At 40.5% G+C, this 26,321-nt stretch overlaps 1 protein-coding gene across 4 annotated transcripts in view; it reads left to right on the forward strand.

The window, feature by feature from the left end:
- Positions 1-232: 232 nt before the first annotated feature.
- Positions 233-26,321, forward strand: part of LOC131593015 (protein phosphatase 1 regulatory subunit 12A-like) — a 112,178-nt gene continuing 86,089 nt past the window's right edge. For all 4 annotated transcript variants that reach the window (XM_058865154.1, XM_058865155.1, XM_058865153.1 and 1 more), the window contains exon 1: positions 233-592. In XM_058865154.1, the coding sequence (XP_058721137.1) occupies positions 356-592 (237 nt within the window). In that variant the 5' untranslated portion in view covers positions 233-355. The remainder of the gene's footprint in view (positions 593-26,321) is intronic.

Here is a 26,321-nt window from a genome sequence, read left to right on the forward strand (position 1 = left end):
CTCTCCACTTCCAGTCCCACTCTCCACTCCCAATCCCAGTCCCACTCTCCACTCCCAGTCCCAGTCCCACTCCCCCTCACACGCACACTCCCACTCCCCCTCCCACTCCCACTCCCCACTGGGCCCCGCCCCGCCCCGCCCCGCCCCGCTCGCGCACCGCCTCCCTCCCCGCTGCTCGCCCCCGGAAGTCTCGCGGGATTATGCTAACGAGGCCGCCCCGCCTCTCCGCTCCCCGCCCGCCCCGCGCCCTCCCTGGGCGGGTGAGCGCGCGCGGCCGCGGTGCGCTGTGGGATAGTGGCGGTATAAAGTCTACGCTCGGCGCGGCCGGGGCTGAGGGGGCCGGCGCGAGCAGGGCATGAAGATGGCGGACGCCAAGCAGAAGCGGAACGAGCAGCTGAAGCGCTGGATCGGCTCCGAGACCGACCTGGAGCCGCCCGTGGTCAAGCGCAAGAAGACCAAGGTGAAGTTCGACGACGGCGCCGTCTTCTTGGCCGCCTGTTCCAGCGGAGACACCGAGGAGGTGCTGCGACTGCTGGAGCGGGGCGCCGACATCAACTACGCCAATGTGGACGGGCTCACCGCTCTCCACCAGGTCGATGCTGGGCCGATCGAGGGACCCCCGGCCGGACTGGGGCGGGGGTGGGGGTGGGGGGGCGAGGCCGGCCGAGTGGCCCCTCCGGAGGAGGAGGTGGAGGAGGAAGGGGCCGAAGGCGGCTGCGCTCCCTCCGCTGGGGGGTGTCGGGGCGGGGAGGTGGCGGCAGGGTCAGCCTGGGACCGGCCGGGGGCCGCGGGCCGAGCGGCGGGCCGGCGGGGCTGCAGGGGCGGGAGGATGCACCCCCTCCCCGCGGGCAGGGCGTCGGAAGGGGCGGATGGGCCTCTCCTCCGGCGGGAAGGAGGTGCCGCTGACCCTCTTTCGTTTTCCCCTCTTGGCAGCGCCTCCCTCAGAGGGCCGGGGGGAGCGGGCCCTGCCCCGTGTGGGCTGAGGGTGCCCGTTCAGGTGCCCCCCGGCGTGGGAGGGTGACTGCAGGTGAGAGAAGCGGGCTGGCCTCGGGGGCCGCTTCCGCCGCTGCCCCTTGCCCGGGATCCCGGTAGTAGTTCCCTGCTTCCCTCGTCTCCTCGGTTCCGCAGTACTTGAGCCGATTAAAGACCGCTCGTGTGTGCGGGCGGCCGTGTTGAGAGACGGATCATCTATTTCTCTCCGGTTTCTAGGGGAAACCAGTGTTTTGTTCATTATATAGGAACGCGTATCAATAAGGGGCTGTTTGTTTTCATTACCGATGACTCCCATCGCAGTGTGAAAGCTGAACTTCAAGGGGACCAAGGGTCTTAAATTTTTCTTCCGTGCGTTGGAAAGTAGTAAAGCCCAATCCATATCGCTTTGTTCTGGTGTGGGTATGTGGGAGGGGGGTTGGTGCCGAGGGAGATAACTTTCACTTGGGCTGGGGGGGAATGGACGGGAAACTGGCTGTGAAGTTTCCTCAAAATGGATGCTTTGTGCATGTTGAACTTCATAGCAGTCTGATTGGAATCTCAAAACGTTAGCCAAATAAGGAAAGGCTGTGGCAATCGGAGATAATGCGGGTTTGCCTGAATAGATTTTTTTCTCTAGAAGGCCAAAAGCTTTCGCACAATATTAGGTTCACTGAATATCTGGAAAGCAAAAAATGTCTTTGACAGGTTAGCTTCTCGTTCTTAAGTTTAGAAGTTGTTCAGTAGTTTAAGAGAAAAATCTTAATGGTTATGTGTTGTAGGTTGATCAAGTAAAAATCTTCCCAAAATGGTTAGGTAAGGTTGCTACTTACATTAAAAGAAATTAGCTGGTGAATTTTTCTCCATCCTGTATAGGTGTTTCAAGGATGTGAGGCTCTAGAAATAAATAAACCGCCTTGCAGAACTGGATAGAATCCCCTCTTGAACATGGGATATAAAATTCTATGACTCTTTGCTGTGTCTGAGTTGTCACTTGCTCCCCTGTAAAGGGTGTTGGTTCACTTTCAGTTATGAACTGAACTGGAAGAATGAGTGTGTACTGTGGTTAAGCCTGTCAGCATGTTACTGCGGCATGGTTACCTGACTGCAGGCTAGCCTGTCACTTCATTGCAAGGTTTTTTGTATTTATCCTCCTCTAATCAAGTTATGGTAGCTTTATGCTTCTAAGGAGCTCTGTATGGGAAGCCATACCTTAACTGGTTAGATCCTTGGGTCTGCAAGTTGCTGTTCTCCAGCCATTGGTAGGGAAGAATGACGTTTAGTTTCGCTCTATTGTTAGAGATGGTGCTCTATCTTTTTGATGCCCAGATGGCATTTTCAAAATGTTTTTGATACTATATACAAAAAAGCTTTCATCAGGATAATTCTGAGCATATTCTCCCCCCTTTTTTTTTTTTATGTTGTAGTCAGCTTGCAGCTTGGAAGAGCAAAGCCCAAGGTAACAACGGTAAACATTTACATCACTGCCAAAATTCTTGCTTGTGCTCCTCCTTCCCCCTCCCCTCCTTTAGTGATACCAAAGGACCTGTTCTGATTTTATGATATTGAAAGCAAATAAGATCAGTTGTGAAGTTATAATCCTCTTGAGGCAGTACAGTAAGTGAAGGTTACCTGTTGCTATAAAAGAGGCATATAACAAATCCCTGCGACTGACTCTGAATGGTTTCTCTTCATTATTAACACAAGACCTTATTTTCCTCTAATATGCGATATAAAAGGTGCAAATCTCACATGATGCAGTCTGTAACATGAATTAATTTAATCAATTTTGGCTGCAGCATGACTAAAGCTGTATCTGTTCTCAAAGGAAACTCTTCAGAAACTTGTCATTCTTCCAGGCATTTTTGACTGACAGATGGTAATTGTGTTCATGTTGTGTTTAAGACTGCCATGGCATGCTGTTGCTTTGTGGTTAATTGGTTGGTTGGGGTTCTGGTTTTGGGGTTTGTTTTTTTTTGTTTTTTTGGGTTTTTTTTGCATTGTCTGTCAGGTCCCGTGTAGACATTGCTCCTTCAGAGGAATTAATTTATCTCAGTGAAGATAAAATTACTGTACTTTTTTGGGTTGTGTCTTTCTTGTCTTCCATCAATTTATTTTTTTTCCGGTTATTGAGAGCAAATGCATATGTCTGAAATAGTGATATAATTAAATAGTTAATATTTAGCCTTTGATTTTCCTGCTGCATATGGCAGTTAGAGGAAGAGACTTAAGCTTTGTTTTATTTTTCACAGGTAGTTGGAATTGCTGAGGGGAAAGTACCATTAATCCTGAAATTCTGGTGAACTTCAGGTCTGGTCTTTAATGGAGCACCAAGCTTTGTTGCTGAAGCCATTAGCTAAGCTTTTCCTGAGTGGGATAGAATGCCATCATCATCAGAAAGCTGCATGTAGAATTGTTTCTCTTCATGCATATGGGAAAGAAAACAGTTACTTGACTTGGTAGCTGAGAGGAGGAAAGGGGGGGAGTATATATATATATATATATATATATATATGGATGTATGTATATAGCTACTTCAGCTCTTGACAGTGACAGTGAGCAGATTTTGTTTTATATCTGCATGTGCACAAATGAAGGGACTTGAGTGCATCATATCTGAGGACAGACAAATTAAATTCTTTGGTATCTTGCAGAAGAGGAAAAATTGTCATTAAGTGGTCGTTATTCCTCTATGTAATTTTGAGTTCAAAGCTTGCTTTAAGAACTTGTTCTGCACAAGTCCTCAGCTTATACCTTCAGTACAGAGGACAAAAGTGTAGTGTGCTATTTTCCTGTCTGAGATATATATACAATGTAGGATATTGCAGCAGGATAATGTGTATTGTGCTGCATAATCTGCATTATATACATATTGTGTGTATGTAAAACCAGAAAACTTTGAAATGAGAACTTAAATTTACCATCAGATGTCAGTGCCATTATTGTAGTGGAGGTGGAAGTTTTGAATGTTATACTCCCAGACGGCTGCTATGCAGGATGAGATCTAATTTAAAGTGCAGCTTTTCTAATCTGCCTTAACAATGGAATGTAAGGGGAACTTGAGAAAAGAAAGAAGCCCAAAGGTGAGGTGTGACCTTGCAGATTATCAGTGTCTCCAGAATGGGGGGTGGAAGAGGCATATTCTGAAATAATCTTAAGAAGAGGTTATATAATATTTTCAGTAAAACTTGATCTCTTCTTAGGCAGACATACTTCTTCAGAGTGGAATTCAGTTCTGTCGTACTGAAAGCTTAACACCTATCATTCCTTAGAGTTTGGACTCTCTTCTGTTTTCCTTGGCTTTCATGAAAGAGGATTTAGTTCACTAGCTCTGACTGGAATTTATTGCTTAAATGGCTGAAAGTAGTTTGTCTAGAAGTTACATAGAGCTTTGTACAGGAAAGTGGAGCCCACCCTTTCTGGACAGCACCATGGAAAGGCTGCATGCAGTGGGGAGGGACCACGATGTGGCCAGTTTCCTGGAAGGCTGGATTTCCTGTGCACGTTGCTCCCCTGGGAATATCCAATCTGTAGTATGGAGTACCTGCACACACCTCAGCACTGGCTGAGATTAGGCTGTGGTTAGGTGTCACAATCTATGCAGACTGCTTTTTGACTGCCCTTTTTCTTCGAGACTACTCAGACTTAGGAGATGGTAACCTTGTTTTTGGCCTCATTTTCTCTGGGTGAGGAAGGTGAGTGCTGTAGCCTGATTCCACCACACAGCATGTTAAGAACATGTCCTATTGTGCTGATCTTGCCTGTTCTGGGGAGGGTACTGCTTTTGAGGTAAGATTAGGGATACTGTCTTGGCTGTTTGTGCATGGGGCATCATTGGGCACCTGCAGTGGGTGTTGGTGAAGGTCCCTACTCCTTGGTGAAGGATTCATGTTACCTTTTTTGTCTGTGACAACTACAGTTTAATTAAGCAAAATTCCTCAAAGGCTGTCTCTCTGTATCAAATAGTGTTTTTCTGCAACTTTTTAGGTGCTCAATTGAATGTGAAGGTGAGACTGTTCTAGCAATATTATAATTATATACTAGTTTGCAGATAGAGCAGTATGCAGTGTTAAATAGAAATTTTGATTTGCTGCCACTGTTGTAGGACTCTGCTGTGTTTATCCCTGAATACTAATTAAGACTGTGTGTTTCACAGAATGCTTGCTTACCCTTTCTGAGTAAGGACAGTTATTGCTGTCTTAGTATTTCCTTTGGATTCTATGAAATCTATTTCTTAGATAAGAAGTACCTTCCTTTGCAGGAGTTTTTGCAACTGCTTATGTGAAAACTTCTGTCAGGGCTTCTGGTGGCATATTCTTAGTACCTGATATGGTAACGGGTATAGATACCTTTGGCACCAGCTGTTTCCTTGTTACGACACCCTTTTAAACTGCAACCAGTGATGCAAAAGGGACACAGAATCTACCAGCACTGGATCCCTTTGCCTTAGAATTCAGTAGAGGGCATTATGGCTGCACTGTCCGGGCTCCTGATGAATGATAACACAGGTCAAGTACTTGAGCTGGGGCTGCAGCACGTGCAGCACATCAAGCTGTAAGAGCAAAAAGCAGGTTGCCAGAGTCTTGCATCTCTACAGTGTTTGCATCATAGCAGCAGCACCCAACAACCAGGGTAAGGAAGGTATGGAAATAGCTCAAAGCTAACCTAGTAACCTCCTAGCTAAGACTTCTACCATGACTCTCTTGGAGAATGAGAATACTCATTGCATATGATATACTTGTTAACTTTTCAAAACTGTCAAGTAGGAGGACTTCATTTTGTACAGAAAGGTTTGTACTAACAAAACTGATGTTGAAGTCTCACTGTTTGGAGGGGAACCAACCTACTAATCACCAAACCTCCTAATGCTCTCATTGTGGATCTTCTACCACTGAGAATTTTTGAGTAATTTGCTCAACTTGTTTTATTATTCTTCTATCATGGCTTTTCTTTTTCACATATTTTTTATCTGTGCAACAGAGCAGAGAGAAAATAAGCCCAGAAATAAATGTAATGCTGACGTCACTCAGTGATCAGACTACAGAGGCATATTTGTTGAAATTGCCTTTTGTAATTGGTTCTTGTGTGGCCCACAGATCTTTCTCTCTGTAGTTACAGTAGCTAGGTTCAGGTGGTACAGTTAGTACTTGTTAACTTCCTACTGATCTTGTCATCTAAGTTTCTTTTCTTTTACTCTTTGAAATGGAGGCGAGAGGAAAAAGGCGTGATTTTTCATAATATACTGTGAGTATAATAGTGGAAGTTTAAATACTATATTCAAAAATTTGTGTTCTCTTTGGTGTTTTATGAAAGAAACAAGTAACAATCTCTTCAGCTTGTTAGATTTATTATTTCTAAGTGGTCTGTCAAGTCTGAACCTGGGATTTCTGTGTATTTTCATTGCTGTGGATATTTCTTGTGCACAAACAGAATAACCCAAGTGAATTCTAGGATATAGAAATGACTTTAAGTATTTAAAGCCAGTTTTCATGTTAGTGTAACTGACAGCTTTCTTTAACTTCCTAGTCATAGAGGTAGAGTTCTGCATTCCAGTGTAAGGATGAATTCAGCTGGTAGGGCTTTAGTATTTACTGAAGCTATAAGGGACAATATCTGCTGGTCTCTTGATATAAATTTCACTGTAGCATTAATGCAGCTTTTACAGTACAGCTTTGTCTGTAGTTTTCTATGTGTTCTCTATTTTTGGTATTGTTAGAACACGTTCTCAGGAAAGGTCATCAAAAAGCACTTTGTAAGAGTAGATGAGATGTGCTTTTGTATGTATGAATAAAATTGATAAAATTGATATTAAGGCCTTTCTGATTTTGACATTGTAGTAGCAAGAATGCTGTTTTACCAAACTACTGAATTTCAGTTGTTAGCTAAATCTGAGGCTAGGAGACAGAAGCAGTCAGTGTAAATCACTAGCAGATATACCACTCTGTAGGCTGAACAAAATATGCTACGTTTTAGTTGGAACAGATGGTTTGACAGGCTCTTGTCCAGTTCTTTACTTGTTTATCCCTTTGCTCATGCTCTCAGTTGCTCCCTTTCTCAAAGTTATTACCTCGGTTAGTAAGACACTTAGTGCAATCCTCTCAAAAACTGAGAACCCAGCAAATTGGTAGTCTCTGTCAGTGTAATTGTGTTGCCTGAGGCTGGGCTCACACCATGTGAAGTTGAGGAACGTGCATGTGTTCTAGGAAATACTAGAATTTTATCCAAGGATATGTTCAGATGGGTTAGACTTACACAAACTAATCTGCTCTGAAAGCAATGTAGAGGTAGTTTTGATCAAGTGTAGCATGAGTACACCTTTATCATACCAAGTAAGACATGCAGCATATGAGGACATTTGCCTAACAAATGTTTTGTCAGTGCCCAACAATATATTTTTCTTCATTGATCTTGACAGCTGTATAATGCAAACTGGAATGCAGCTGTAAGGCAGTGGAGCCATCCCTAAGCTGGTCAGCCTCTGATGCTGCTGGATGGGTGGAGACATTCCAAGCTATATGCATTCCTGAAATGACAGTCAATGGAAAGCATGGCATAAGAGTAGCAGCATTCCTCAGCTGTTTCCTTTCTAGTAATTTAAAGTCTGTAAGATAGAATACAAGAAGCCAAAAGATGATCACGGTACTTGGTGGAGGGGAGCATTGTTGAATTATTAAATTATTGTTTTTATGCATTGTTTTGACAAGACTTGGTACCCAACTCTTTCAGTTATTGACCACACTGAATCAGGCACTGTGCTTATCCTGGAAACACTAAATCTTTGCCGGCTCATTGACAAAACCAAAATTAGAGCAATATGATGAAGTCTTTGAACAAGATTGTTTCCCCATTTATGTCTGAGTGGTGTTAGCACTTACCCCATTAAAAATAAATTTGTTACACTAATGGTGTTAAACAGAGTGACGTGTGGAGTTGGCTTTAAGAAGAGGGTGAAGCCCCTGAGAATTAAATGTAGCCTCATTTTGGGCTTACATACAGAAGTAGGTTTATCTTCAAGATGGCAAATAATACAGTATAGTTCCTATACTACTGTAGTTTCTGAATGCTTCAGTTTGGTTTATAACTAGCACATGACCATTGACTCTGATACTGAATTATCTGTAAGCTATGGTTGTTAGAAATGGTTCTAGCCCTAAAACATTCAAAAGGGCCAAGTCTCACTGACATTTTTTTAGAATTATTTTTAGTTCAGTCTGAAATTTGCTTTGATTGATTTTCCTATGTTATGATTGTAGTTCAGGGTTTTGAGTTGGAACTATGACAGCTTGCTTTGATATGATCAGTTAGCAAGCCAGTGGTGATTATTATACAAATTTTAGTTCTGGGATGATTATTTAGTTTTGGAGTTTGTTTTACCACCCTGACTGTGAAGCTAGAAGAGTAACCGGAATCTTATATATCTATATATATAGAGAGAGATATACCTATATTTATCTATATACTTCTTGAATATTTGAGGTTTAGTGTACATCAGGGAATTACTTTCAAGTGTTACCTTTGTATTGTGGATCTAATATCTATCTGTCTATCTCTTGTTTTTTCAGTTTCCTAGGTTTTTGGGGTTTTTTTTTGTTTTGTTTTTTTTGTTCCTTCACAGAAGGAAGATGAATGTTAACATGAAACCAGTTTGTTAGTAATTCTAACAAATGTCCAAACTTAAAGGATTTATAGGATGAACTTACCTTACTAGTTTTCTTAAAATTTCACAGCTGAAGCGAGTATTTTTCTAGGGCAAAATAACACTATCTTCATCTGGTAACCAAGGTGAACACATCTGACAAGCATGTACACTGTATGTGTGTGGTCAGTGCTGCTTTCTAAAACAATTAACTTAGATGAAGCTTTCACTGAGGAGCTGCATTCCTCTGTCAAAGCCGGGATCCTTGTGGGCCCCTTTAGAAACTGGAATACCATCTCAGACTTACGGCTTTGTAACTTTCAGCTTACAGATATCTTGAAAATTGCTTTAGTGTTCTTGACTGAAAACCTACACTTGCTGAAGTGGACAAGTTGTTATTTTGAGGCTGCAAAGCATGTTGTCTCAAGTTTTAACAAAAGCGTTGTTGCTTGCAGGGGGTTTGCAAATAGATGCAACTATACTGGAATAAGTAGTCTTAATTAAATGAATAATTTTATAAAAATAAATCAGTTTTCCAAAAGTATCCCTTCATATCCCAGAGATGAAACAATCTTAAACTACTTGTATTATTTCCTCAGTCAGTGTGAATTATGACTGCTAGTTCTGTATTTTAGAAAGTGTAGGTAACCCTGCTTATTGTTGCAGCATTATTTTTTTAGGGGGTGAGTTGTGCTAGCACTGGGACTGTCAGTGGGTTTTTGTTTATGAACTTCTCTGGACATGACTTTCTGGTCACTCAGTGCCTACTTCCTTGCACACAGCCTAGCCAAATGCTTGGCACTGTAGCTGTGTTTGTATGTGTTTAATAGTGGTAGTGAATGCTAATGCTTGTATGTCACAGTGCTTATCAGGTGTTTGTACACTTAAGAAGAGAAACAGCTTTCCTACATCTCTGCAGAGAAGTGACTTAACAGGTCTGTTATTGTCTCTTGTACTTAACATTTCTAATAGACTTACTAAATATTGAAGGTGGGCTTTGGCTGGATCTATCAATCATGACTCCTAAGAAAGCTCATGAAGTTACTGTAGAAACAATTTTTATCTATAGCTCCAGGTAAATACAGCAGTGGTGATTTAAAAACTACAGTTTTTAAGGAAAATAGGGAACAACTTGGTGCAAATGACAAAAGATACGTTATATATTTTGTAAAGTGTTTTATCACTTACCCACTGGGATCTGGGGATGGGAGAGCTCTTTCTCAGCAATTGAAAAGGTTGGTGTACTCTGTAATAATAAAAAATGTAAATTGTAATTATAGCAAATAGCATTTGCAAGCTCAAGTGTCTGTTAAGATGTGATTGCTGGAGATAAGTACTATTAGATTTTTTTTGCTGCAAGAAGCCTAACCTTGTGAGAATCACTGTACCTGTGAACAAAGTGTCATAGCTTTCTGGAGCCTAATCATTAGTAAGTTCTATGGCACGAGGAACATGGAAACAGTAGGTTTTCTGGATGTGTATGGAGCAGTTCCCAAGGGCAGATCAGTAGCTTCAGTTTGGCTTACAAAAACTTTACAAAAGCCAGGAAAGCCTACTAAAACAAAATGTGTGATTATTAAGATGGTGGATTTCAAAAGCTGTTGCTGCAATCATGGTTTGGCATCCTTTTTTTTTTTTAGAATAAGACATCTGCCATGTCAAGTGCATATACTGGATTAAAGCATAAAACCAAGAAAGCGCTGGCAAAGAAAAGCTTGCATGATAGTAGTCCTATTAAAGAAAATACTTTTTATTTGAAGTCGGTTTTTAGGATTTTTGTGTTGGTTTTCTTCTGCGTTTGGTGGGGTTTTTTTTGCTTCCAAAGCACAGCATATAAATAAAAGCATCACTGGTAGTTGAAAGCAGGCAAACAGTGGGGATTCAAATAGAAGACCAAACAGCACTTAAAAGTAACTTTCTATGAAGAAACCTTGGCATCAAAACAATATCTTCTTCAGTGACATCATTTATCATGACACAGAGATATGATTGAAGTGCTCTAAGAGCTGATGTGTAATTTCCCCCTTTTGGGAGATCCTCCAAGGGCTTTATCTTGATAGCTGCTTACCTGCACATATTGTAACAAGTTATTTGTCTTTTCAAGACAAACTCTCATGACAGCATTTGGAAGACTTTGTTCTTTAATTTCTTGTAGGATTTGGAGCTCTTTTAATTTCTTCTCTGTAATTATCTAATTTTATTTTATATTACCAAGTTAAGTGACTTAAATAAGGGAGTATTTTCTTGGTGCTTTTTTCCCTGTTCATTTTGCTTTGTCGTGTTTCACTGCTGATAATGTATTTGATAAGATGCTTTGAATTCTTTTAATACTTGGAGGGTGCTTATGTAGAATTTAAACAATTAACAGCCTGCATCTACTGATTTGGACTGCTTCATTGCAGCTTAAACTGCAAATATTACTTGGGTTTTAAACTTCAAGTCATAACCTTCACTTTTTAAAACAAAAGTGGTTTAAAATGTGGCTTCAGCTGTTCTGCAGTTGAGTTCATGATAGGCTGTAAAGCTGAGGAGCGTCACTTAACTAGCACTGACATCACTAACTTTTTATCAATACACTTCTCTACTTATCTTTTGGTAGCTGTGATTCACGAGACTCATTTTACACCATAGAGTTGCATAAGTTTCTCTTTTTAACAAGTTCTGTGACCTAGATGAAGGTGGGCATTGGGAAACCCAGGGTAAAAAAAGTAATCTTCTGATCCTAGGAACAGTGACAGAGAAAGCAATTTTTTTAAATCCAGATAAATTGCTCCCCTTTCTCTTCTTCTGTCCTCCTGTCTCCTTGCTCTACTCATGTTACAGAAACTGGATTTTTGACAGTCAAATCCATCTCCCCTGAAGCTCTTAATAAATAAGCAGCACTGGTTGGTTATTGGTGCTTTTAGAGTTATAAAAGCAGTCTCCATATTCAAGTCTTTATCTGTAGAGACCTTAACAAAGTGCTGGTGTTTATAGAAACTCGGCATGTGCCCCACTTTGATTTCTTTCTCCAAGAAAGGTCTGATGAGGGCTGGTTTCTTTAGTACTATCAGCAACCATTGAGACACATGATGTTTACATGTCTACTTTTCTTTCTCCCTGTTAGGATACCTAAAATGACTCTCTCCATGCCCCCAAACCCATGAGTACACTATAAATTTCTCTCTGGAATGTTTTAGCTTTGCTTAATGCAAGGAATTGCAGAATACAAGGAATTACTCCTGTAAAGCCAAATATGTAGACTAAAGATTTCCATATACTTTAGTTTTTGTCAGCCTCAGAATATAGATTGTGAAATACTTCTGGCTCTTGATTCACTGAAAATATTATGACTCTTAAGATACTTGTCTCCCTAATCCCAGTTATTTTTCATATAATCGTAGAATGTTAATAGTTGGAAGGGACCTTAAAGATCATCTAATCCCAACCAAACCCCTGCCATGAGCACTGACACCTGCCAGATCAGGATGGTCAAAGCATTATCATGACTGGCTTTGAACACTGTCGGGGCTGGGTCATTCACAACCTCTCTGGGCAGCCTGTTGCAGTGTCCCACCACACTCACAGTAAAAAATTTCTTTTAATATCTAGTCTAAATTTCCCCTCTTTCTATTTGTACTCATTACTCCTGGTTCTATCACTACAGTTCCTGACAACAAGTCCTTCTCCAGCTTCCTGGTAGGTCCCCTTCAGGTACTGGAAGATTGCTATGAGGTCTCCATGCAGCCTTTTCTTCTCTGGTCTGATTCTCTCAGCCTGGCTCTGCAGAGGATGTGTTCCAGTCCCCTTATCAACTTTGTGGCCCTCTTCTGGGCTTGCTCCAACAATTTACTGCCCTTATATTGGGAACATCAGAACTGTACACACCACTCCAGGTGGGGTCTCACAAGAGCAAAGGAGAGGGGAGAAATCTGCTCTCTGGACATGCTGGTCACACTCCTTTTGTTGCTGCCCAGGGTATGGCTTGCCTTCTGGGCTGTGGTTGCATGCTGACAACCCAATGTTGAGTTTTTCATCAAACATCACCCCCAGTTCCTTTTCCACAGAGCTGTTCTCAGTTATTTCTCTGCCCAACCTGTAGATGAAGTCCCGTTCTAATAATGCTCTGGCTGCATATAAGAATCTTTCTTAAAATCTTAGGTTGAGATGCAGATAGTACATCCAGTATGGTTGTGTGCTGGGGGGTTCTTCAATCTTCTGGCTTTCTTTGAAGTTCTAGGCACTGCAGTGGCTTGAATTTTAACAGTTGGTGGAACCTGACTCTATGATAACAAATGTTTGGAAAGAAGTTATTAACCACTCAAATACTAGTCAGTATTGCAGAAAGTTGTCCATTTCTTAGAGGATGATTCCCTCCTTGCCTGAAACACTATATTCATACAACAGCAATACTGTTGCCAGTTTAGCAGAGAATGAGGAGTGGAGGGAAGTTCTTCCTAATACACCACCACAGAATCAATTATGTTGGAAAAGACCTTCGAGGTCCAGTCCAACCTATGACCTTAAACCCTCTTGTCAGCTAGACTGTGGTACTAAGTGCCACATCCAGCCTTTCCTTAAACACTTCCAGGGACAGTGACTCCACCACCTCTGTGGGCAGCCCATTCCAATGCCCAGTGACCCTTTCTGTGAGGAGTTTGTTCCTAACAGCCAACCTAAACCTTCACTGGTGCAGCTGAAGTCTGTGTGCTCTTGTCCTATGGCTGGTTGTCTGGGAGAAGAGACCGACCCCCACCTGGCCACAGCCCGCTTTGAGGGAGGTGTAGAGAGTGATGGGGTCTGCCCTGAGCCTTTTCTCCAGACTAAACATCCCCAGCTCCTTCAGCCGCTCCTCACTGGACTGGTGTTCCACACCCTTCACCAGCCTTGTTGGCCTTCTCTGGACATGCTCCAGCATCTCAACATCTTTCCTAAAGTGAGGAGCTCAGCACTGGACACAGCACTCAATGTGCAGCCTCACCAGTGCTGAGTACCAGGGAACAATCACTGCCCTGCTCCTGCTGGCCATGCTATTTCAGATGCAGGCCAGGATGTTGTTGGCCGCCTGGGCACAGCTGCTGGTTCATGTTCAGCTGCTGTTAACCAATACCCCCAGGTCCCTTTCTGCCTGGCTGGTGTCCAGCCACTCTGTCCTCATTCTGTGGTGCTGCATGGGGTTGTTGTGGCCAAAGTGGGGGACCCGGCACCTTGTCTTGTTGAGCCTCATGTCATTAAATTCAGCCCATGGATCCAGCCTGTCCTTCAGCAGAGCCCTCCTACCCTCCAGCAGATCAGCACGCACATCACACCACAGCTTGGTGTCATCTGCGAATTTCCTAATGGCAGACTCAATCCCTTCAATCCCAATCATCAGTATTAAATTTAAAGATCTTAAACAGGGCTGGGCCCGAAGCTGATCCGTGGGAGACGCCACCAGGGACCATCCACCAACTGGATTCAGCACCGTTCACCACCACTCACTGGGCCCAGCCACCCAGGCAGTTCTTAACCCAGTGAAGGGTGCACTTGTCCAAGGCATGGGCTGCCAGCTTTTCCAGGAGTATGGTGTGGGAGATGGTGTCAAAGGCTGGTGAGTGGCAGAGTGATGGGGTCTTCTGGAATAATTAGGGAAAGGTAATGTGTCTGCCCCATTCTCTGGAGGGGGGATGGAGAGTAGCCTTAAATTTGAAAATTGCACTGGGCACAGTGTCCAAACTGAAAAATACAGCAGGGCTCTAATATACTGGCTAAATGGACTGGTCTGTCATAAGAGAATGTTCCCTTTAGGCAGCAAGGGGTGAGTTTCTGCAGTTGAGTCAGTGGCATGGCTACTTCGCTGTCTTGGATTTGAATGTGTACTCTGAGGCTTGTTTAATGTGAGATTTTTGACTTGACATCAAGTGCCATCTTTGCCACAGATAATGTCCAGAAAAACAGGAATCAAAGGGAAGTGCTGCGTTTCATCAAAATAATGCAAAAAGTCTGATTGAACTGGTAAAAGCTGTAGGACTTGCAATATTGGGGAAAGTTTACTGGAAACCTCTTGGTGAAGATGCTATAGTGACAAGCAGCTGTGGTCAAGAAAAGTTGCAGCTTTTCAACAGGAATAGGTATCTTTTATATGCAAATCTTGGAAGGTTATAGATTAGAGCAAACTCATAACAGTTTTGTTTGTTTACTTAGCTTTAGAAGTATTTGGAGATGTGTGCCTTTCTGATCTATTTCACTTAAGCAACTTTTCATTTCTACCCCAAAGAGCGGTAGCCTGTTTCTAAAACAGGCTGCTATGATAGCTGTGGTCTAAACGGGTATACTTTTTTCCCTCCCACTTCAACTGTAAGTTACATTGTATGGTTAATAATTCTTAACATTGAGTGGATTTTCTTTGCAGCTATTAAGAGCTATTTTAATGTCATACAGTTTTTTATTGACTCTTGCGATGTCCCCTGTGTTCAGGGTTGAATAGGCAGGTGTGCTCTAGAACTTTAAGATGTATAGTAGTGATGTAGTTAATCTATAATATCACCATATCTTCATACTGTTTTTACTAGTTTACAGTTACTACAGTTACTGTATGGGTAGAAGAGGTGCTTGGCTGATTGACAGTGCTGTTCAGCCATAAAACAACAAGCTAAAATATTGGTTTTAAGTCTCTGAATCCTTGAAGCAATAAACTTTTGCGGCTTTGTTTTTGAGCATGGCAGTTGAAGCCACTGTCAGTAGTTTTTTTTTTATTATTTTTTTTTTTTTGGACGAATGTTCAAACTGACAAGCTTTAACTTTCAAGTCTCTAGTGTTAGTGTTGAGTTTGACCTGTGGTTTCAACATACATGTCACACACAATTAAATAATTCTGAATTTTCTCTATTGCCATAATTCTTTCCTGTATTTTGCCAGTAGTTGTAACAATTTGATTTGTACTTCCACCAAGTGGCATAAATCACAAATCCTTTTTTTCCCTGAGTTCTTGCAAAGGACTGTGGGTAAGGAGAAGAGTGGATGTTCTGCATTTGCTTATTGGTAAATATATGAATTGTATGTGCCACTGAATTTGGAGGTAGGGAACTCTTTAAATGCATGAAGCCAAAATCCTGGCTCTCCATCACTGTGATATAGGATAATTTAAATTGTAATTTTATCCATCATTTGAGCTAAAACTGCTAGAAGTAGATATTAACTTCTCCAGTAGCAGCTGAATCTCAGGAGTAAAGTTCAATGCAACTTTTGCCTCAGTTGATGAAGTCCTAGTAAACTTGCTTTGATGAACTTAGATTTTTATTTTGTGCATGTACTGGCACAGGCAGCTCCTTCAGCTTGTAACCAGCTATGATGTGTAATCAAGTATAGCCAGATTGCTCTGACCTCCTGCAAGCTGGTCTCCTAAAATGGAAATTATTCATTTTGCAGATGGAAGTTGGAGCCAAGCAGCTGTGAATTCCAGGAGACAAATACTGAAGCAAACTCATAACTTTGTTCTTCTGTTCAAAAATCAAGTGACAGTTGAGTGTTGCATTTGCCACTTGCTTTCAGTCTGTGATTTTTTTCCAAAAAGTCAGCAAGTATTTGTTTGAAGGCACTGCTTACTCCCAAAAATTTGTTTCTTTTTTCAAATAAGTATTTTCTTCATAATTCTTACTTTCCCTGTCTTCCTCTCCTAAAGTAACAAACTCATGCTATTCTCCAGCTTTTACTTCTGTGGCTGTTGTTTTAGGGAGTTAGTGTTAATTTGCTCTGAATCAGCTTTTACTGATTGAATGTCAGGAAACCAGGATAGGTTGATAAATACGTACATTTTCATGCAGCAGTGATACTGATCACCTGCAGTTGTAGAGGTTGGTGTGGAATTGCTCAGCTAAAAAGTCAATTGAATGTAGAAGTGACAAATTATATGCTTAAAAGGACACTTCCATGAATCTGTGGCTCAGAATTAAATGTACTGCCTAGATGAAAGATTTAATGCTTTGTCCTTAGTTTAGCTTTGGAGATTGAAGGCAAAAACTGTGTGAAATTGTATTAGTTGCGAGTGTTCTGTGCTTTTCCCAGGGGACTACTTGTTTAAACTTATAAAATCATCATTTAACTGTTGTAGGAATCTTTGGTCTGTGTGAAAGCTTGTTTCATATTTTAGGTTTTCATGGAGGCTTGGAACTAGCACTAATTCAGGTTTAGTTTTTGACAAAAATCTGTCTTGTAGGCAGAAGTAAAGCTGGAAATATATGAAGGCAAACCACCAAACAGTTCTGCTAACATGTTCCCAAGGGTCCTACATAAACTGGAAGAAAAATTATGCAGCCTCCTTAATCTGTGTTCCTGGTAGCCATACTGAAACTTTGTCTTTAAAGAGAAAAAGCTTTTGTGGTTGTACCCTAAGGCTGCAAAAAAAATCCCAGCTAATGCAGTGAAAGGTGCAAAATTGTAATGATCTTTCCCAATATCCAGATCACACAAAGAATTATTTCTAGTGGAAAGTGCTTTTTGGGTGACTATTAAGAAGGTGAAAGACAAAATAGAGCTCTGATTTGCTAAAAATTATGTAAAAGAGAAAAAAAAAAATCCCAAAACACAACCAAAATTGTCTTCTGGTCCTTGAAGAGAAAAAAAACAACTGCTGTTGCACTGGTTTTGCAACCTTTCTGATTTAGCTCTTAAGTGGTGGACACTGTGAGCATGGTACTACTTTCTGTTATGAGGTGAGCTGTATTTGCTGGCTGTTGAGTGGCTGGTGGAAGGCGATACTACTTCTGCCACTGAACTATCTGGAGGATATTTGCTTAGCCTTTGTCTGCTTTTAGGTGAAATGAAAATGAGGGTGTTTTCTTCTACTTTAAAGACTTTTTTTTTTTAATCTGGATTATGAGGCTTTTGATTTTTAGGGTCTGAGAATTCTGACTTCCTTAAATCTCTTTGGCCATGGAAGGCAACTACGTAACTAGAGGTGGGATGCTTACTGCAGTTGTCTACCAGTTTTCTTTTTCTTGCTGTATTCTCATGCCTTATTTTTTTTCCTTCCCCAGGTGACCAGAAGGGATACAATGATTTTTTCTTTGCACATCTTTTTACTATGTGCATTTAGCCAGCAGTTTTAGAATGCTGTTTGATATTATATTGACCTTGATAGGATGTAGTGTGGCCTTTCCTGTTTGGACTTGGTCAGTCCGAGCAAGGAGTTTCTCTCCATTCTAAATGCAAGCATACTGGCTTCAGTCTGCTGAACAGGGATGTCTTTGCTCAATCTATTCCTGGATCTCAGAGCTTACTTTTTTTGGCAGGTAGGTAGGCATGTGTTGTAATCTTTCCACCTACTGCAAAGTTGGTCTGGACAGATGTTGTGTGGTCTTAATTCCTGAAAAGCATGACATAGGAAGCAGAGAAATGAGTGGAGAGGAGGAATTGTTGTATCATACCAAGCAGAAAAGGTTTGTTATAAAAAGAGAGTATCAAGTTTTATTACAGCAAAGCATTCTTTGTTCCATAAAGCAGAAATGTAAAATGTGGTTGTTAACTTTAGTGCTGTGTAAGTAAGCAAATGTTTATTTAATACAGGGGTTATCTTGCTTTACTTTCCTAGAGTATGGAGCAATCTTGCCTTACACTGTCTTTTGACTTTTTTTTTTTTTTTTAAATATTATATGAACAGGTGACTGAGAGGTGCCAGGGAGCACTGGCTTGAGAAATGAGTTTCAACAGAAGGTATTTTTGGGTGTGGCTTTTTTTTTTTTAATGAAAGTATGGTTTAGATTGTCTGCTTTGACTAATGATTCTTTGAATTGGATACAGAAACATAGATGCCCAATATAGTTCTTCAGGAGTGTATTATTTGGGGAGATCAGGACTTTTGCTGATGTGCTAACTAATGCTTGTCTGTCTGGTTTTCTTGTTTTGTTTTTAGCTGTTTTTTCCTTTTTTGGAGATGCTGCTGGTTTTTTTTTCTACATTCCGGTAGCATTTTGGCTACTGAAGCAGAAATTTTCTCCAGAAAATCTGATCTGCTCCACAGATGTGGATATAGATCTTTCCCGAGATTCTGCTCCGGTGTTTAGAGCTCTTAAGTTGTTACAGTAATATGGGAACTCACACAGTAAATGCTGTATTCAATGGCCTTTCTCTCATGATGGGCCTGGCATACAACACTGCAGAAATTCCTAATGAAGCAGTGGCTTCACTTGTGGCTAGGCTTTGCGTAGACCTCTGGAGACATCGTTCCTGCTCTACAGTGCATCATAGTGGAAGATGTGTATGAAGTTTGGGGAGGAAGAACACAAGAAATACATGAAATATGCCTGCTTGCGTTTTAATGTTTGATTCTTTTGAAGAAATAATTTTTTTTAAATTATTATACCAATGTGTCAAACATAGATTATACTGCATTTGTATTTGTAACTGGTGAATGGAGGAGCACTGTTGTAGTACTGGGGGGCTGGAATTTTTCACAGTTCCCGGGCTGTTTGGTGTTTGCTTTGTGGTGTTTTGCTTGTTTTTTATGTTAACTGATTAATTTAAATAGTTGGGTAGACACAATTATTCAGCTTCTTTGGGGTAACTTTAACCTGTAAACATTTTGGCATTTTTCTGGAAACAGGAATGCTGTCATGTGAAATTATCTTATCTTGCAAAATGTAATTATATTTTTTTGTAATAGTGTCTTCACACATTTAATGTAATAGCTATTAAAGAAACAAAATGCAATCCTGCTGTTCAAGGACTTTATTTCTAATGTGACAAAAAAGATCTTTCAATAGTGTCTGATTTTTACTAAGTTTTCATTTATATAAAGCCACGGTTCCTAAAGTAATAAATTAAAGCTACACAGTTGGTTAACTTCTTGCATATGAGATGGTATAAAGTCCCTGGTGGTAAAAAGATCTAAAAATAGGGTCTCTAAAATCCATCTAAGAATTGATAAAACTGTTGCCAGGTGTTTCTTGAGTGCAAAGAAGGAATGGGTTAAATTTTGTATATTGATATTAAAGTATTCTAAAGTTGTTTTTTTTTTAAGTAGATGGGCTGTAAATCTTGCTTTAAGCTCATTTTAATTGTTAATTTCAGCAAATTTTATCTTGCTTTAACTATAGTTCTGTAGTTGTGATGTTCTGAACATGCTTAGACTTAAAGCATCCAATAAAAACAAAGTAGCCTGCTTGCAGTAATGGAAAAAATGACTCAGTCCAAGTTGAGAACAAAAATTAGCTAAAAGGCAAACAGTAATTCTTAAAACAGAAGCTAAGTTTAAGCACTTCATAAACGAGGTTGAAGATCATTCTGTACTTCTGATTTTCCAGTTATGAGTGCTTCAGTCATAGTGTTCATGTCGTTTTTAGTAGAATTTCCCAGTTTTGCCAAATAAGTTTCATACTTTGGTGTTCTAGGATTGGTCTACTATTACCTCTAGTTCGAGAACCATAAGCCAACACAATAGTGTCATCTGAGATTAAGGTGCAGTTTAACTGAGGAAACTCATGCTGCACGCTTACAAATGACACCTGAAGCATAAGTGTGGTTCCGGTTTTCTTGTCTTCTGCCAGTAGCTGTGTGCTTCTTTGAAGTCACAAGGAGGTTTCCAGTAACAAGGGCCATCAACTGTTCAGCTTCTCTGGTACTAGTCTGCGTGCCAGAGTTCTGAGATGTAGGTCAATTCTCAGATGAAAGAAACAAGCAATTTCCTTATGAACAAGACAAATCATGTATTGCAGTTCTACATTTAACCTTCATTTAGACCTCATATCTTCAGTTCAAGACCTTAAGTACAGGGTAATTTTGAATATTAAGCATTAATAGGGAAGATTGCTGTAATTAGGGACTCATTACTTCATAGCTGAATGAGGCTAGCTCATAGATGTCTCATACAAAGAATGATATTAATCAAATCAACAATAAGGTGCTTCTTTCCTTGAATTCTTGTTTAATTCAAGCTATTCTAACTATACCTTTGGCCAAGCTAAAACTAGTAAATAGAATGTTCTTTCTAAACTACATAGTCATATTCTGCAGTGTTATATTCTTGCTGGGCCTGTTGCTAGACATGTAGAGGGTACCTACCAAACCAATACTTGGAGCTTGTGTTGTAACGCACATTGCAACTGGGTAGACATTTATTTTATAGATGCTGCTTTTGTAACCTCAGTGCTCTCTAAATGTGCTTATAAATAACATGGCAGGAATTAACTTCTGATTTTATGACATCCAAATGAACTCCAAATTATGGAAAACTGGCTTTGTCATCAGGTTTCTCAAGAGGAAGTGAAAATTAAACACACTTTTTTTTCACGTGATGATTCTCAGTTTTTACACTTTTTACCTTCTCATATCCAATCGTTGCTGTTGGCTCCTGCATGAATGCTGTCTCCATTACGCAGATGGCTTAAGGCACAAGCATGCGTCAACTTCTTCCCTAGATAGTGTTAGCTTCCCAAATATGAACGGGGAAGTTCTGGAGCAAAGGCTTTGGTATACCTTTATAGGCACTGGCCACATTTCAGCCCAACACTTCTCTAATCTCATTGTTAGACTCCCCAGGCACCTGAATACAGCAGTTTAAAGCTTGGGGAAAATTAACACAGTGAGCCCTTTTTTTGTTATTTATGATAACATCAAATATTGCAGTTGATAACTTCTTTACCAGCTGTTGTTGGTCACTTTTAAGAACATTATTAATCAATGCCTGACACCTTCATCTGAAAAACCTCAGTTTTCAATGCTTGTGTAAGAAACAATAATTAATTTCTTTATAAGTCTTAATAGGGCTCTACCATAGATGGTAGTGAGCAACAGACTCAAGAACTGGCTCTTGCTTCTACTCCTGGAAACACACTTCTGTAAATACCAGGACTTCAGTAGAATTATCTGTGAGGCTTGCAGATTTGTAGCCATACTCTACAGCCCTTGGTATACTTGGAGCAACTTTTTTCAGTCCTCAAGTTTAAAATTATATCTTCTAGGTTCTCTAGAACTATAGCTATAACTTTAACACATCTTTCTAGGTTTTCCCTTCTCTGTAACAATAAACAACTCATATCCAAGCACAGTGTTTGCATCTGTTTTAGCTAAATGAGTTGCTTAGTAAAAGGAGGAACTATCTATGGTAATACCCAAACCTGTTTTACTGCAGTACTTATCAAAGTACTTTTTCTGGTCTGTTAGATAATTACATGCTCTGCTTTTGGAATAGTGTGGTTAAGTGCAAACCCTAGAGCAGCAAGATGGTGTAAGTGCATTTTGTGTCACCATTGTTTTTGCTTGCCATCTTTGTGCGGAGCAGCTCAGCTCAGTTTTATTCAGCTTAGTTAATGACCTTATCCATTCATAAATGTGTGGGTGTCCTGTTGCTTTTCGTTAAGGCTGTGGGAATTGAATCTCATAACCATCTTAAACCTTTTTCTTCTGAAACTGAACATGTATATTGATTTTACTGCAAGTATAAACATATTCTATTGAGGAATATATCAGTAAAATGTTGTATAAAGATACAAAGAACAGCTGCAAAGTTACTGGATCTTACTAGGCTTAAAATTTCAAAATCACATATCTTAACTTCTGATTTTCCCCGACCTGAATTTCCATTCTTTTCCTTAATGATCATAAAGACTGGTAGGCTGAATTTTGTTGATAATCAGTTGCTGTCTCTTCTCACTATTCCTGGGCAGCAGGAGTGGAATGAGGAAAGGGGAAGATATGAACTGATTCTAAATTTTTTAGCTAATGACTGCTGGTGACTGGATCAGAAGGCCTAGTGTGACTGTGCAGCATCAACTCCTGAAGTATGTATGTTTTAGCAACCTGTTCTGTCTCAGACATTAATGATTTCCATGGGAAGAAAGTAAACTATAGCCCAGACTAACTTGGAAAGGCAAAAACTCACCTGCCATCTCATTTCCTTCTTCCTCTTGCTCAGTAGCGTATTACAGAGGAGTGCTTGTGATATTCATATGTCTGCAGCATGCTACAGTTGCGTCATCTTTTGCCTAACCTAATTCGGTCTAATGAGTAAGTCCTCAGTAAAGCAGTAGCAGGTATTTTCTGTGCCATTCCTAAAGCCCGGAGTGTTATTGCTATATTTATTGCTTCAGTTGTAGTCTGTGCTTTATGTTTAGTGCTGGACTGATAGGTAGTGACTTTGAATCTAGAAGTGTATCAATATTCCTTTCAAACAAAAGTTCAGTATCCCAGCTGAGGCATCCCACAGAGGCAATCTCTTCCCTTAAAGTTTTCTTCTAAGGAGAGCCCATATATGTGGCTTTTTGAGTCGAAGACCTTGTAAAATATGCTTTTAGCAAGTTGATACCCTGCAGAGCAAAAATATAGTTGCAGCTACTCTAAAGTTACCTGAAGTAGCTTGGTATAATGGTACATTTTTCTGAACTAAGAATGCATTTACTTTAGGTGGGGGTATATACTGTGAACTGTGGTGCTGTTGTTATTATAGACTAGATGCCTACTTAAGCACAAGTAGCTCCTGTGCATTCCCATGCCCTGTTGACAGCTCTGGTACATTTCCATGCCCATTCACCTTTGTGTAGGGAAGTTTAACTTGTTCACTTGGCAAGTCATGTGGTAGATGAGCTTGCAGTTGGAGTTCAGTAACTTCTAAAATACTGTTATAAGAACTAATTGAACAGTCCATTAAATTACAACTTAGGTCCATCCAGTGACATGATGTTGAGAACTAGTCTTAGCTCTCCTCTGTGGATAAAATTACATGAATTTACAGCTTCTTAAGGAATGCTTTTAATTTGGATGAATGTTAGCCAAATGAATGTTCGCCAGACTTAAATAGAGATGGCTCCTGATTCACACTCTGACATATAGGTTTCAAATGTGTTTAGCCTCAGGGTCAAATTTAAGATCAGACTAAAGTTCCACCTTTTACACAAAGGTAGCTGTAATTTTTTTGTGTTTTTACCGTGGTCACATATGTACTCAGTTTTTATTAAAAAACTAGTTCTGGGTTCTGTTTGGCTACACTGCTTTGTTTTTCTACATTGTTTTTTGTTAGTGTCTTTGTTAGATGTAGTTTATTTGCTGAGGTGCAAAACGGCAGCTAGGTCTGGCAGCAGCTGACATTTATTGGAAGAAATAGTTCTGTTCAGATTGTGTTAATCTACAAACACTTCTTTTTGTTCTTAGGAGTCAATAGACTATGTGTTGATTGAAGAATTACATTCTAGCCCTACCTAAAGTAGGTGCAAAATGTCCTGTTTGATTCAACAGATCTGGTAGTCTGGTATACAGAATACTGGGAGGTTTGGATATCTGTTTGAAGAGGAAAGCCAGTATGGACTAAACTATGCATTGTATTGGCAAAATTGACATTTTGTAAAGGTCAGTTTTGAAATTCTTATCTAAAAAGATTAATGCAAATATTAAGAGGAGGTTCCATATGAAAGGTATAGCAGAGTTCTCTAGGAATTTTGATGCTGTGTTAGAAATGTTGCTTCCCAGTGTTTAAGTGCTTGATTCCTCCTGATAAATGAACCCTAGAGCTAAGCAGATACCGTTGTCATGCTGGCACATAGCTCTGACTGCAGCTTTTTGTATTCCTGTGTTTATCTGTCTAATCCTGAAGTTCATACTCGTTTCTTTCTTGCCCCTTCTTCTAGACTGATGTTTTCTTCCATTGTCTTGAAAGCTCCCTTGCCCTTCTAAAGTGGAAGCCGTGCAGTCCTCTGTATTTTACACCCCCATCTGTTCAAGAATGTTGCTTTCTTCAGTTCTCCCTGTCCTTTCCCTGTGGACTGTGTATTACCATCTCCTTATAAGCACTTGCTTGTTAGAGTTATTCTTGCTGGAATCTAGGCTACAAATAATCTTTCCGTGCAGCAAGTTGCTGCCTCTGATAAATGCAGGCTGCAGCCAGTGGCTGGCAGGGAGATTCATTTGCTGTCAGACCTCTCAATTAGGGTTTTCTGATACATTTCAGTTGCACCAAAATCAAGGATGTTGTATTTATGAATGCTGCTTGAAGTTTTGAAAGTGATCTGGTCATAATATTTTGTAAAGAAATGCATTCAGTTGAATTTTAAGCTGTAGATTCTTCTGGAAGGCTACTTACATGAGCTTAGTTAAGGCAAAAGTAATGCTGAATCTGTGTAAGATTTAATTTTAAAGTGTCTTAAAAATGTACTGTAAATGTTCGTCTTAACTGTTGTATATAAACTAAATAGACTACATGGATAGATTTGTGTAAGCATTTTCCATGGGAATCCCAGTGCCTTATATGGTCAACTTGCTTTGTAGTGTTCCAGTGAAACGAAGGCAGCCATCCAACAACAGGGGAAAAAAACCAGCCCAGCTGTCTTTGGCTTTGTCTGTAATACCCTCCTTCTTGGCCTGCTTCAGTAGCACAGTAGCTAATTATTAAAACTGAAAATGTGGCAAGAGCCTATGTAGCTAGTAGAAGAAATTTCTTTTGTGGCAATGACTTTATACTAAGGATTTAATTAATTTATTGGAGGCTAATAGCATATTGATAATACTGGCTTATTGCATAATGCTCTTTTGCTGTCATGTAAGCTGATGTGCCTCTACCCGAGCTTGTTGTAAACTGGTCATAATTCCAGTAGCTGTTACAGCCAGAGCAGGGTAGAGGGGGAGAATCACCTCCTTTGGCCTGCTGGCCATGCTCCTTTTGGTGCAGCCCAGGATTGGCTTTCTGAGCTGTGAACTGATGGCTCATGTAGAGTTTTCATCAACCATCACCCCAAATCTTTCTCTACATGGCTGCTCTCAATCACTTTTTTGCCCATCCCCATGGGTGTGCCTGGGATTGCCATGACCCAGGTGTAGGACCTAGCACTTTGCTATGTTGAGCTTCACGAGGCTTGCATTGGCCCGTTTCTCAAATGTGTCCAGGTCCCCTGGATGGAATCGCTTCACGCAGCATGGTGTCATCAGCGAATGTGCTGAGGGTGCGCTTGGTCCCACAGTCAGTGCTGCTGATGAAGATGTTGAGCAGTACCTGCCCCAACTCCTGAGGGGTTCCGTTTGTTCCTGGTCTCCACATGGACAATGAGACATTGTCTGCTACTCTTACATGCAGCCATTCAGTTATTTCTTTATCCTCCAAGTGATCCGTTCATCAAATCCGTGTCTTTCCAGTTTATAGGGAAGGACGTCATGTGGAACAGTGTCAAAATTTGCGTAAGTCCAGGTAGATCGTGTCAGTTGCTCTGCCCCATCAACCAGTGTTGTAGCCTCATCATATGCTAAGAGTTTAAATAAGCGCCTTTTGAGGCTTGCATATTAAGGGGTTGCTTCAGAGGGATCTGGTTCATCTGGGTATAGTAGCACCAGTGAGGTAAACTACCCTGTACTTACTCTCAAGTAGTAGGATCCACAGAAGCTTTACTGTAATTCTCCATGTGGTAATTTATATACCTATACTTTAAAAACCCTCCTGAATGAGAGAGTAGATTGTTAAACTTAGTCTCTTTATTCAGATACACAGAATCTTGTCAAATGCAAGAAAGTCATTACCTTTACTTGCAGTCCTAATAAAAAAACCACAACATATTGCAGAAAAGAAAAAAAACAAAGCACTTCATCACTTACCTACTGTGATGAGAGAAGTATCAGTAAAAAGGCTATGGTATTATTTTAAATTGTAATTAAGAGGGTTTTTGCTCTATATAGGTGTCTGATACCTTTAGTATTCATTCAGTTAATCATAGAGCTTCAGTGCCTGATTTGTGTGAAGAGGCCAGTCTACTGAGACCAGTGATAAGTCATCTTTGCTTCTGCTGAT

The sequence above is a fragment of the Poecile atricapillus genome, chromosome Z, assembly GCF_030490865.1.
Source record: "Poecile atricapillus isolate bPoeAtr1 chromosome Z, bPoeAtr1.hap1, whole genome shotgun sequence".
Taxonomy (NCBI): Eukaryota; Metazoa; Chordata; class Aves; order Passeriformes; family Paridae; genus Poecile; species Poecile atricapillus.